Source organism: Engraulis encrasicolus, unplaced genomic scaffold (genome assembly GCF_034702125.1).
Source record: "Engraulis encrasicolus isolate BLACKSEA-1 unplaced genomic scaffold, IST_EnEncr_1.0 scaffold_104_np1212, whole genome shotgun sequence".
Lineage (NCBI taxonomy): Eukaryota > Metazoa > Chordata > Actinopteri > Clupeiformes > Engraulidae > Engraulis > Engraulis encrasicolus.
This window is the reverse complement of record NW_026944515.1, coordinates 53,845-68,221: the sequence shown is the minus strand read 5'-3', so window position 1 is coordinate 68,221 and position 14,377 is coordinate 53,845. Positions and strand designations below refer to the sequence as shown.

The following is a 14,377-nucleotide window of genomic DNA, read 5'->3' as shown; positions in this document are numbered from 1 at the left end:
GATGAATGGATGTCTGTCAAAATGCCTTTGCACTCAACGCCAAGCAATAGGACAGTGCAATAACCAATCACACTGAATCCCCACACAGCAAACTGTGGGGTTTGTCCGACAATAGCCAGGAGAGAGGGGCAGCTGTTACGTTTCATCCGAAAGCACACACAACAGGCAGGCATCAGACTCCCAGCCCCTCCTGCCCAGAATACGCATGTTTGGTTTAAAGAGGCTCCAGGTAGGATTAAAAGTTTAATTAATCACTGTCCCGAGTCAGCCGATGGTTATGCGATTCATTAGTGAGTGAACGATGACTCTCGCGACCACTTCCACGGTCCGCTGTCAGAAAACCCTGAATGCAACTTCTTGACAGAGCGGTCCGAAGGAGTGTCGTGGGAAACACTTTTCATACGAAAAATCGCTTTACGTACCGTATACAGATTTGTATCAACTGCTGGCATTCCGTGATGAAAAACATTCTCACAGCGAGTTTATTTGAACCGGGGGGTCAGGATTTGGCTGGTTAGCTTCGGAGATTAGCAAGGCACTTCCTCGTCGCAATTTTCACAAATTTTCTCATTTCCGACCCTACTTCGCTCAAAAAAGGTGGATGATGATTGGTGGGTACACGAGTTTAGTGTTGGGCACACATACCTATACAGGTGTGTGGTTGGGCACCTTATAATACCTCCATGCATCCAATGCCCGTCCTCCATATGGGGCACCTAAGTCTCCACCCCTTCCGGGCGGCTTGAGGGGCTGGCAACGCAAAAACTTTCGACTGGGCTGTAATAGACTGATCAAAGCTATATTCCGATCCACCTCGCATTTCCCCGTCGATCACACATATGCTGTGCCTCAGAATTAATAACAACCAATGGTGTGCTTGTTGACTTCACTTGGCAAGCGATTTTTGAGTTGTGTGTGTGCAAAAATATACAATTATTTGGACTACACAACAGACGTTGCATGTCCGACGTGCAGCCACTTAAGCCGCAGTGCAGCGGTAGGGTTGGCTGTGCCTCGGTTCACGTCAGATATGCGAGGCGCACGTGTAGTCTGTAACACAGTTTTGCACAAAAGCTAAAATAACGTTTCTTGCGTGTCGAAAATGAGTGGTCTTACGACGCAAATCCAAACCTTTCAAATTCACTGTCATCATATGTGAAATCCGGAGCACATGCCAAACGGGATGAGGATTTAGCTTGACTCGCTCCATTAACTCTCATTCAAAATTTTGAGAGCTCCAGCCCCATGGATCGGAAGTAGAAGGGCGTGACTTAGGAGCCCCATATCTTTCTGGACATCCGCAAGCCAGTCAGTAACTTGGCAGTTAATTGGCTGAGTAAACTGTCGGCGGAAACGACTCCATCTTTGAAGCTGAAAATTCATTCAATTTTGACCGAATTCACTAGCCTAGCATTTCCCATTGAAATGACTGGAGGCGGGACTTAGAGGGTCTAGATTTCTAGGCTAAAAAAGTCCTCAAAGCTATATTACAGGTAACCAAAACCACTCTTGAGAGGGATTTGAAATGATAATAACACAATTTTCTTCTACCAATGGTCTCTCTGCAGAACATGGGGTCCATCGCTTGTGATCAAAGCAGTGATGTGACCAGAAGGACCTTCAGCCAAAGCCACTTCTTTGAGCCCCTGAAGGAATCTGTGTATGCACTGAAGATACAGCTGCAGGAGAAATTGGATTCAATCTTCAAGCAGGATATTGTCAAGATATCTGCAGCAGGTTGGTCAAATGTGGAATTTGCAAACATATTAACAGTTTATTTAACAGTTTTGCATTACTCATAACTTAACATTGTTCTTTCTTATCTTAAAACAGCAACTAAGGCACAGATCATTACACGTAAGTCTTTCTCTACATGTGTTTAAATCTGGTTTTATACAATAGTTAGATCCGGTCAATTTATTTTGCGATATCTGATTGGATGAGACGCGTTCTACTGGCATTCTACGCGTCGGTAAGGAGGATGATGTCTAGGTGGACATCATCCTCGGAGACTCATCACACCTAATAATCACTCCGCCGTGGATAGAATGTAACCAGGGCCGCGCATTTTGAACTCGCCATCATTCTATCTCATAGTCTACTGCGGAGAAAGTGAATGTAACCAGGGCCGCGTAGTTTGAACCCACCATCATTCTATTCCATTGTTCTATGCTGGACTAAGTTGGGCGCACGCCGCCCGCATGACAGAGAGCGTAGGCTATCCCAGTTGTAGCTGGATTCTGGCAGAGAGGAAAGAAGTTATCTGATTCTAGTGCAGTTGTCTGGGCAGTTGGCAGACCTCTGCGGCCGCTATTTCGTAGTCTTTTGAAGGCAATCTAACATGTAGCCTACTTTAAATATTAAGATAGTTTCAAACGGGGGATATGCGAGACAACGGACACTTTTTTGACACAGAGACAGAAAGGCTATGTCAGTCTACTGCAGTGTATGAGAACCGCTATAATCGGATCTCATTTGTGCTGCGGGAGAGGGAATGACGAGGGAGAGATGCTCTTACAAATATAGCCTAGGCTATCAGCAATTGCCGTCCACCACGTGCAAATTAGTAGGCTACAAAGTGGGCATCTGGAAGCAAGATACCGTGTGCCATGCGATTTAAAATCATGGCCGCTTGGAACTGGAATGAGTTGCCTTTTCGTTTAGGAGGGAAAACGCGAACCCCTTTCTCGGGTTCGCACCCACATCAGACGTTTGCATGAGAAAGTGTTTCAGCAACAAAGTTGTAGCCTGCAGTAGCCTAAACTTTAGCAGACATCGGGGTATCATAGGCCTACAAGGGATTGATTTGTGTGGTTGTGCGTGTGAGAACAGCGCTCGGATCTCATGCGGCACTGGAGAGGAAAGGACGAGGGGGGGTGTCTTTACGCAGCTAGCAGCAAGTTTGCGGTCCACAAAAATGTGAAAATCAATATCGGCTGAAAAAGGCTTATAAAATAGGCATCTAACTAAAATGTTGAAGTTGCACAGTGTTTTCATTTATCATGCATCGTTTTAGTAAGCAAAGCCCACCTCACACCGTTTCATGGAACTTTGCGCGCTGGCGCTGTCAGCTTGTCAGGTCGTCATTGCATAGCAACCATACAATCAATTCGGAACTACTTTGCTTAGCGGAGCAGGTAAACAAAGTATGATTAAGGTAACTAATAAACACGAATTCGAACATTTATTCTGGTATTTTGTTGGCAAATGAACTATTGTATAAAAGCAATATGACCCTCGTGGTCGGGATGATGTGCACTGACATCCTCCCTGGTGTGATTGCCGACGGCACTCAGCCTTCGGCTTCGTGCCTATGGCCGAACCACACCAGGGAGGATGTCAGTGCACATCATCCCTCCCACTCGGGTCATATTGCTTAAGTAACGCCATTGGTATAGCTTAAAATCTGAAACATCGCACTTTCATTATTTGACAAATTACACCCTGGTGTTGTGGGCATATGCATTGACAGAGCATTTGTAAAAAAAAAACATAATAATAATAATAAAAAAAAAACCTATCACACCTCAAAGCTGTGGTGATTCTTGTTTGCCTTTATTTGGATAGAGCCACTGGAGAACAGAGCATTATTTCATTTAATTTATTGTTTATTTTGCAGGGACAGTGCAAAATATACAATTGAGCCAAATTATAGCCACACGGCTAATTTTCATCTGTAGTCCCTGGACGCAATATTTTTTTCCAAGTACAAGGACGCCACAGATAATACAATTAAAAGGTGCCCAATGTGCAAATTAGGCCCACAATATTGCACGGCCAAGAAGGCATATCTAGTTAGACGAATACATCAAAAAAAAAGACATAACATTAGATAAATGACTAAAAATGTTCACATTGTTGCCTTGTTTTCAGCCATTTCTTGAGACCTGAATTAAAACTACTGAGTGTTGTTGCTTTGCCTAATACCTACAGGAATACTGTTCCATAGCCCTGTTGTTTTTACAGAAAAGGCACTGTAGCAGCCAAATTGATACAGCCATGGTGTAATGTGTGAATTTGTGCACTGGGTGTCACTGTGGAGATTCAGGTATATAGGTAGGAACTAAACTGTTGATGCTAGGTGTTGACCCGGAATGGGCAAATGGCTTTGACCGTTTCCTGTCTGTGGTGTAGCGGCCTGATGCTAATGGCTCGCGTTTTTATGGAAATAAACGAACAACTCTTTGCATAGAAGATGCTTTTGTGGACTTCGTTTCTAAACGCGTCAGCCAGGTCATTCCTGGGTCACATACTAGCTCTAGGTGAGCTCCTATAACATAGTCAAAGCCTAGCTGCCGATTGGAATCTTTCGCCTTTCGTGGGAACTGGAGTTCCAGCGCGTTGGAGGCTTGGAGTGGATGTTTACGGGAGTCGCTTGGATTAAAGGATTTCAATTCTCCCTTTTCGAAGTTGGCACGAAGTGTTCCTGGACATGGCGCCCAACGAGGTAAAGTAGCGCTACATTGCTTAAATGGCCATCTATTGTGTGCACACGTGAGCTAACTTAAATCCAATGCATTGGTGTTTGGGGGATTTTGTTTTGTTTGCGTCGTTTATAGACTGATCCATCGGATGAACTTTTCGTTTCGGATTCGTATTGCGTTTGATGGACTATTGCGTTGCGTTTGATGGACTATTGCGTTGCGGTTGATGAACAATTCGTTCGAGTGACTGATCATGCAATCTGCCGATATGGTAAAGGAAGGGACTGGTGTGGCGGAAACATTACAAACTGCCGCTGCACCTACTGACGTCGCTAGTGGCGGCGTTCCTAAAACACAGACTCAAAAGCGTGTTGTCAAACTTACCCCTCGAGGTTATGCATTGAAACTTGAAACATTACAAGCTGATAGAAAGTCAAAATTGAATAAAGCTTCTTTGATTAGAAAGTCGATGCACACCTCGATGGTTAATAGTGACAAAATGCAAGTTGAAAATGCTCTTAAAAGTTTGACAGAAGTGTGTATTGATGTAAATGCTGTGCATGAGTCATTGATGAGTTTATTGCCTCGTGATGAAAAGGAAAAACATGAAACATGGTTCAAAGCAAAAATGTTGTTCAATAATGAGTCAATACGTGATGCAAAGCTATGGGTTTCATATTATGATGACAAACTAAATGATGTTGCCTTTCATAATGCACAACCATCTGACACTGTTCAAAAATTAAGCTTGCCCACTGCTGCATCTAATGTTGTACAACAAAGGGTTGATGATGAAGTCAATCCAGATGATAGCATTTCAAATGTTGGTAGCCAGTGCTCAGGTCACAGGAGTCACAGGGGTGGTATGAGCCAAGTCAGCACCACTTCCTCTCATAGAAAACAAGCAGAGGCAGAGAGAGCTGCGCTATTGGCTCGTGCATCAGCTCTAAAAGAAAGGCATGCACTGGAGGAACAAGAGCAACAGTTGAGAAGACGAAGAGAAGAACTTGACCTTGAAACTGACTTGGCCGCATCAACAGCTAAATTAAACGTACTACATGCCCCTGAAGTACAGAGTTGTGCTCGGGCACCATCGGATGGTATGAACTCATACTTAGCAAGGGCGAGACCAAAGCAGTCTATTGTGCTAGATCCAACAGCGATGGAGTTCAATCCGGAACAGACTATGATGCAACAGACCAGTTTTATACCCAATTATCCACATTTGGCAGATGAACGGAGAAAGGCAACAGAACAATGGTGTGAAGCGGTCTGTACGCAGTGGAATGAACCTATGGACCTAAGGACAGGAGGACGGACCACTACCATGCAGCCAGCCAGCCAAGCGCCACTGCCATATGAGAAACCATTACCACAACTGCCACAAATGGGATGGAAATCAGAAACTGAACAGGGCTGTGAGAAAGCATTCAAACAATGGCATAATCTACAGGAACCACAGCAAACTACCAACATCTTAAGCTCATTACAACCAATATGTCAGCCAACCATGGCACCGATAAAGAAGGTGAATCCACCATCCTACCCTCCACAAGGGGCCAGGCACGCACCTACTGATCTCTTCAATGTCGTACAGGGCTGTGAAGCAGCACCCAAACAATGGTATAATTTACAGGGACCACAGCAAACTACCAATGTCTCGAGCTCATTGCAACCAACATGTCAGCCAACCGTGGCACCAACAAAGAAGCTGCATCCACCATCCTACCCTCCACAAGGGGGCAGGCACGCACCTACTGGTCTCTTTAACGTTGTACAGGATTGTGAGGCAGCACCCAAACAATGGCATCATGTACAGGGACCACAACAAGCTATCAATGCCCTGAACTCATTACAACCAACTTACCGATCAACCAGGGCTCCAGTTAAGGTGCATGCACCATCCTACCCTCCACAAGGGGGCACACAGGCACCTGCTGATTTCCTCAATGTTATACATAGGCAAACCGAAATTACAGCAACTTTAGTGCAGCAACAGAATATGTTGTCATTGCCACCTCGAGAAATTCCTGTATTTGGAGGAGACCCATTGCAGTACCGGGCATTTATAAAGGCCTTTGAACAAGGAATCGAACGAAAGGCAGAACAGGCAGACTGCTTGTATTATCTGGAGCAGTTTACAAGAGGACGACCACAGGAGTTGGTGCGCAGCTGTCAGCACATGGCTCCTGATCGAGGCTACATAGTAGCAAGACGACTCTTGAAAGAACATTTTGGAAACCCATACAAAGTAGCAACTGCCTATATGGAAAGAGCCTTGGCATGGCAGAATTTAAAATCTGAGGATGCCGATTCACTCCAAGAATACTCCTTGTTTCTCCGTGGTTGCTGCAATGTCATGGAGGAGTTACCATATGTGCAAGAATTGGATATATGAGAACCATCATTTCAAAGTTACCCTTTAAGATGAGGGAACAATGGCGGACTAAAGCACATGAAATAATGGAAACGACTGGTGACAGAGCTCATTTCAGCAGTTTGGTTGCATTCATTGAAAAACGAGTAAAAGTACTCTCTGATCCTTTGTTTGGTGATATTCAAGATTCATCAGGCGTAGGGGGAAAGGATAACACCAAATTCAAGTTGCAGCACCGAGAACGAGCCAAGGGAAATGTAGTAGCCACCACAGTCGCCTCTATGGATCCATCTGAAAGTGATCTTGAAACATCCGATTTACCCACCATCAAAGAAGAACAATGCCTTTGCTGTGGGCTCAGCCATGCTTTGGAGAAATGCAAGCAGTTTCAGAGGAAGGGCCATAAAGAGAAAATGTCCCTTTTGAAAGAAAGGGGAGCCTGCTTTGCATGCTTGAGTTCTGGACATCTGAGCCGCCATTGCCAGCAGCGTTTGCAGTGTACAGTGTGTGGCCAACGTCACCCTACAGTGCTTCATATTCAAAGGCATCCTACAGCCACCGATCAGGAAAAACGGCAAGCAAGTGAAGAGTTGACTTCATTAAAGGCATGTAGTCTAACAGGGGCCGGCAAGGAAAGATGTGCTCTATCTATCCTGCCTGTCAAGGTGAAATCATCAAAGGGGGATAGAGTTATACACACATATGCCTTCCTGGATTCAGGTAGCTCTGCTACGTTCTGCTCAGAAGATCTAATGAGAAAGTTGAATGTCACAGGCCGGAAAACCAGCCTCTTGTTGCGAACTATGGGCCCAGAGAAAACTGTTTCTGCACATTCATTGACTGACTTGGAGATAACTGGCCTAGACAACAATGACTTCCACATGCTTCCAGAAGTGTTCACGCAGAAAGAAATGCCAGTGACTGTAGAAGACATGGTAAAACCTGGAGACTTGACTAACTGGCCATATCTGTCTAAAGTACACATTCCAAGCATAGAGGCAAACGTCGACCTGCTAATTGGCACTAATGCTCCTAAGATAATGGAACCTTGGGAGGTTATTAACAGTCATGGACGCGGCCCGTATGCCCTCAAAACTGTCTTGGGATGGGTTATTAACGGACCGCTGGCCAGAGTCGATGATGACGAAGAGTCAGAGCCGAGGCAATTTCCTGTCACAGTAAATAGGATCTCCTTATGCAAGTTGGAAAGAATGCTGACGGAACAGTATAACCATGAATTCAATGACAAGGCCAGTGAGGAAAAGGAGCTGTCAAGAGAAGACCACAGATTCTTGGAAATAGCAGAACAGTCAGCCATGTTGCAGGAGGGGAGATACTCCTTGAAATTGCCCTTTAAGAAAAAGGACCTCCTGTTGCCTAACAACTTCACAATTGCAAGGCAAAGGATGCAAGGTTTGAAGAGAAAGTTCTTGAACAATTCAGACCTTCATCAAGAATACACAGAATACATGAATAAGATTATCAGTAAAGGCCACGCCGAGCAGGTGACTCCTCAGCAGTTGTCTGGGAGAAAGGGCGAACTGTGGTATATCCCACACCATGCAGTCCGGCATCCAAGAAAGGACTCACTCCGAGTAGTGTTCGATTGTGGAGCATCCTTTCAAGGAGCTTGCTTAAACACAGAACTTCTACAAGGCCCCAACCTTACTAGCTCACTGCTCGGAGTTCTCACTCGTTTCAGAGAAGAGACTGTGGCCTTCATGGGCGATATTCAAGCCATGTTCCACCAAGTGAAGGTTCATGAAGAAGACCGTGATTTCCTTCGCTTTCTCTGGTGTCCCAAAGGAGACACAACTAGAGACCTGGCTGAGTATAGGATGACCGTACATCTGTTTGGTGCCACCTCTTCTCCTAGTTGTGCTGCTTATGCCCTGAGGAAGACGGGTGACGATAACCAGTCAGAATGCTCCTCCGAAGTGCTGCAATCTATCACACAGAATTTCTATGTCGATGATTATTTAAAGAGTTCAGGCACGCCACAAGAGGCTGGCCGCATTATTGAAGAACTGACCACATTATGCCTGAAGGGTGGTTTTCGGATGGAAAAATGGATCAGCAATAGCCGTGTTGTTCTACAGAACATTGTCAAGGAAGAAAGAGCTCAGGACCTCAAAGAACTGAACTTGGATCGTGATCAGCTTCCGGTGGAGAGAGCTCTAGGTCTGCAGTGGTGCGTTGAGACGGATACCTTCAAGTTTAGGATGGAAATGAAGCAGCAGCCTCTCACTAGATGTGGCATGCTGTCAGTAACCAGTTCAGTGTATGATCCTTTGGGCCTTTTAGCACCAATCACCCTAACGGCCAAGATTATGCAGCAAGAGCTGTGTCGGAGGAGGAAATGCAGTTGGGATGAAGAATTGCCACCTGATCTCTTGCGCCAATGGAGGGGTTGGCTGGAAGAATTGGATCTGTTGGCCACTTTCAACCTGGCTAGGTCTATTAAGCCTGCCCAATTACACCTCTTTGCAGATGCTAGAGAAGATGGTTATGGAACAGCAACATACATTCGCATCCTAAACCAGTCTAATGGCATTCAAATGTCCCTTTTGTTGGGCAAGGTTAGAGTGACTCCATTGAAAGCCGTTACTATCCCCAGATTGGAGTTGACTGCAGCTGTTCTTGCTGTCAGAATGGATCTGACGTTGAAGGCAGAGCTCAAATTCCAACTGGATGACTCAATCTTTTGGACTGACAGCACTTCGGTGTTAAAATACATCAATAATGAGGACAGACGGTTCCAAACCTTTGTTGCAAATCGAATTGCCACCATTAGAGAAGCAACAAAACCCTCACAGTGGCGGCATGTCCGAACCACAGACAATCCTGCAGATGATGCATCGAGAGGGTTGAAAGTGGAACATTTCTTGAAAAATGACCGATGGCTAAAGGGTCCTGCATTCCTTTGGAAAACGGAGGAGGAATGGCCAAAGTTTGCATTGGACATGTCAGTAGGCTTTAACGATCCAGAAGTTAAGCGAGAAGTGACAGCAAATGCCATTAGCCTAAACATTGCCAATCCAACCTACCAGTTCATTGTCTACTTTTCCGATTGGAGACGTCTCAAGACATCCGTTGCCTGGTTTCTGAGATTAAAGGCAGTGCTACTGCAACGAATCAAACAGAAAGGTCAGCGGACTGAACCTGTGGCAAGCGATGAGAAGGGAGCTGATAATCATCATGGGTAAGGGCCCAAACAGTCATAACACCCCCTTGTGCCATGACTGTGGATGAGCTGTCGCAAGCAGAAGTAGCTATCATTCGCTACTGTCAGCAGTTGAGATTCCAAGAGGAAATTACTGCTTTATCTTCTCCCAGATCCACAGTGAGTCGCCATAGTTCCATCTATAAGTTGGATCCAGTTCTGGAAGATGGGGTGCATCCCAATATGTGTCCTTGCCTCCTCCATTTGCGCTTGTCTCCTCTCCCCGCCTCCTGGCCCCTCCTCCGTGGAGAAAACGATAAAGTTTCCCAGCTGTCAGCCTAGCCACATCAACTTTTGAGGGACTGTTTTTCATTCACCATAACAATTACAAACGAGAAAAAGACTCTACAATTGAACTTTTGCAATATAATGAATATTGAAATATAATGCTGTTGTCAGTGATGTCATCATGACGGGAAGCAAGTGGAGGAGGCAAGTGGAGGAGGCAAGGTCACATATTGGGATGCACCCTTGGTCATCTTGAGAGTTGGAGGAAGATTGAGTAAAGGAGCTATGCCTGAAGATGCTAAACATCCGTTCATTCTTTCAAAGGACCAGCATATTTCTGGGCTCATCCTCAAGCATGTGCATAGTGCTGTGGGCCATAGTGGACGTAGTCATACACTGTCTGCTGTCAGAAAAAGGTTTTGGATTACAAAGGCTAACTCGGCTGTGCGAAAGATCATTTCTAACTGCAGCTTCTGTCGGCGCTATAATGGCAGAGCCATTGATCAGAAGATGGCAGATCTTCCTAGAGTAAGAATCATTCCTGACATGCCACCATTTACTAATACAGGGGTGGATTACTTCGGTCCCATCGAAATAAAAAGAGGAAGATCAACCTGTAAACGTTATGGAGTGATCTTCACTTGTCTAACCAGCAGAGCCGTGCATTTAGAGTTAGCAGTGTCACTGGAAACTGATGCTTGTATCAATGCCTTACGCCGCTTTATTAGTAGGAGAGGACAAGTCGTAACTATGATATCTGACAACGGCACAAATTTTCATGGAGCGGAAAAAGAATTGAAGCAGGCTGTTGCTGCCTTAAACCATGCCCAAGTTCAAAGGAACCTCTCTCAAGTTGGAATTAATTGGAGCTTTAATCCACCGTCAGCTTCACACCATGGAGGTGTATGGGAACGAATGATCCGACTGATTCGAAAGGTTCTGAGCTCCGTTCTACGCCAGCAGACTTTGGATGAGGATGGATTGCATACAGTACTCTGTGAAGTGGAAGCCATTTTAAATGACCGTCCAGTCACTCAGCTCTCAGATGACCCATGCGACCTGGAACCACTCACTCCTAACCATTTGCTGCTGTTGAAGGGGAAACCAGCGCTACCGCCTGGAGTATTTGGACCTCATGATCTGTACGTGAAAAAACGATGGAGGCAGGTTCAGTACTTGGCAGACATCTTCTGGAAACGATGGGTACGAGAGTACTTACCCCTGCTTCAAGAAAGACAAAAGTGGAATCAGAAGAAAAGGAATCTGACCATCGGGGATATTGTTGTTGTGATGGATGCAGCAGCGCCTAGAGGTTCATGGCCTTTGGGCAGAGTTCTGGAGGTCTTTCCAGACAAATGGGGTCATGTGCGCTCTGTGAAATTGCAAACCAAATCAAACACAATTGAGAGGCCTATTTCAAAACTTTGTTTGGTACAAGAAGTGCAATAATGATTTACATTGTTTGTTGTTTTCTTTTTTTTTGTTGTTGTTTGAATTGTTATGTTTGCTCATCATAACAATTAGGGGCCGGCGTGTAGCAGCCAATTTGCTACAGCCAAGGTGTAATGTCTGCATTTGTACACTGGGTGTCACTGTGGAGATTCAGGTATATAGGTAGGAACTAAACTGTTGATGCTAGGTGTTGACCCGGAATGGGCAAATGGCTTTGACCGTTTCCTGTCTGTGGTGTAGCGGCCTGATGCTAATGGCTCGCGTTTTTATGGAAATAAACGAACAACTCTTTGCATAGAAGATGCTTTTGTGGACTTCGTTTCTAAACGCGTCAGCCAGGTCATTCCTGGGTCACATACTAGCTCTAGGTGAGCTCCTATAACAGGCACTTTGACCGAAAGTGGTACTTCTAAACACACTTGATGAGTCCCCTCTAGATGATGCTCTTGTGTTGTTTTCTGCTCTACTCAGACTCACACATTTCTTAACAGGAGGGGGAGCGAGATCATTTACCATTTTAAAAAATTAACAGCAGTTTGAAAAAGAAAAGAAAATTGTCCAGACTAAATAAACCATACTTCTGTATGATGGGACAGTGATGGTATAAATTCGATTCGATTCGGTCAAGCAATATGAGATGTGAGTTAAAATCATTGAGTGGAAGTAAAGTTTCGCTGCCTCTGTGGTCAACTGATTCCTTATTCTCTTAAAATGTACAAGGTTCATTTTAACTCGACCATTGACCTTTTTAATATGTTTTTTAAAACTTAAATGGTGAAAGTATTTTTAAAAAATCTCTACTACCTTGATCCTTTCGCCCTTAACAAATATGTCTGGCTCTTGAGTGGTCTTTTTGCGTATAGTGAAATACATGCAAACTGTTTTTGGCGTATTAAGCGTCAAACAAGAATTATCCAACCAGTCTGCTATATTACTCAATGCTGCATTGAGTTTGTATGCTGCTTGTTGTTTTGTTTTTGCATATGCATATAATCACTGTATCATCAGCATACATTTTTACATGTTTACATCAGGACAAACTGAGGGAAGATCATTTATATCCTGTACACACTGAACAATAAAGTGGCCAAAATGGATCCCTATTGAGCATGTATTTTCAGTGGACAGTATATCATTAATTCTGGTGCAAATCTTCCTACCTGATAGATATGATGTAAACCATTTAATTGTGTCAGTAGAGATGTTACTGTATGTGAAGAGAGTTTAAAAACTAAAACATTATGTTTTTTTCAAATCCAGGAAAATTACTCCAACTACTCCACCCTTATCTAAATTGGATTTCAATTCTTCCACAAAGTAGCAAAGAGCAGTATCTGTGGAGTGATTTGCCCTGAACCCAAATTGCATTGCATGCAGGGGAGCATGGCAAATATTAAGATGGTTGGTGGGTTGTTTTGTGACAACCCTCTCAGCTACCTTATAAATAATAGGGAAAATACTTATCTTGCTTCAGAAAGTAAAGAAACTTACTGAAAGGGATTGTGTGCTCATATGTTGTCCTGCAGATACTGATCCTGAACTCCCAGTCAAAAGAGTCAACAGCAAGGAGTGGCTGCCACCAGACTGTAAGTCATACCAGAGGACCAACAGCCTCCACAGCCTTTTTGGTGTTCAAAAACTCTCTGTATGTGTTGCATTGACTGCAGAAGTAATCTACTTGCCAACCCATGGAACCCCATTGTGAACTCAGAAATGTTGAGTACACTTAAGTGGTATGATAGAAATAGTATGGGTTCCCTCCCTGTATGCGGAAACTGGAAGATGCTAACTTGTTGGTACATCCAGCAGTTTCTACATATGGGACCCATATACATGTACATTTCTATTATAACACTGAAGAGTGGAATTTCACATTGTGATGCGTTAAATGGAATAATAAATAATTCCCTATATCGCACACCTATGAAGTAATCCCAGTTTTCTGACCGCATGGCACTTGTGTATCAATGCGTCAAGGACAAAAATAATGCACTTCTCGTCATGGCGCATTCACCACCTCGGTCTGCATTATTTTTCTGCTATCCAAATCCTGTGTTGGGCGTTAGCATGTCTGAGTCCACCCTCCTGGCAAGTAGACTTTCCTACTGTTATTATATAGTGCTACATCTTCCTTGACCTTGATGATAAAAGTGATTTTGAATGTACTCAAAGCAGAGTACCTGTGCACAACCAGTGTCCATGTGTTGGTGATGTGCAGTCAAAGTAATCCAAGCGATGATAAAGGGATAGATTAGGCCTACTGCACACTGGTTTTCTTTGCTGCAAGTTTATTAGATGAGCAGCTCGCTCCACTGTTGCTTCATCAGGTTCACTCTGACATTTGCATGTCACCCCACCCAAGGGTGATTAGCTGTGATTAGGATTAGGGATAACGTTTGACTTTGAATGGAGTTTTAAAACCCTTGACTTCTCCTGGTCTGGTGTGTTGCAGTGGCTGCAGAAGCTTCCAGCCCTGCCACGGTCCTCATGTCCCCCCAGCCAGAGGTACTTCTTCTGCCACAGCTACCAACTCCAGTACCCAGCCAACCCAAACGCACGCCCAAAAAGGTAGGAGGGCCATAGGACACATATTTTAAGCAGTATTTATTTTGCTTCTCTGAATCAATTGATTTTAGGATGTTGTTGTAGAGGATTCTGTTGCGTAGTTGTGCA

General features: G+C 44.4%; 1 protein-coding gene across 1 annotated transcript in view; it reads left to right on the top strand.

Annotated features, from left to right (window-relative positions):
* The window catches only part of LOC134441981 (uncharacterized), a 75,263-nt gene that overhangs the window by 38,612 nt on the left and 22,274 nt on the right, over positions 1-14,377 (top strand). The window contains exons 6-7 of the mRNA XM_063192355.1: positions 13,231-13,290; positions 14,157-14,272. Of these exons, the coding sequence (XP_063048425.1) occupies positions 13,231-13,290; positions 14,157-14,272 (176 nt within the window). The remainder of the gene's footprint in view (positions 1-13,230; positions 13,291-14,156; positions 14,273-14,377) is intronic.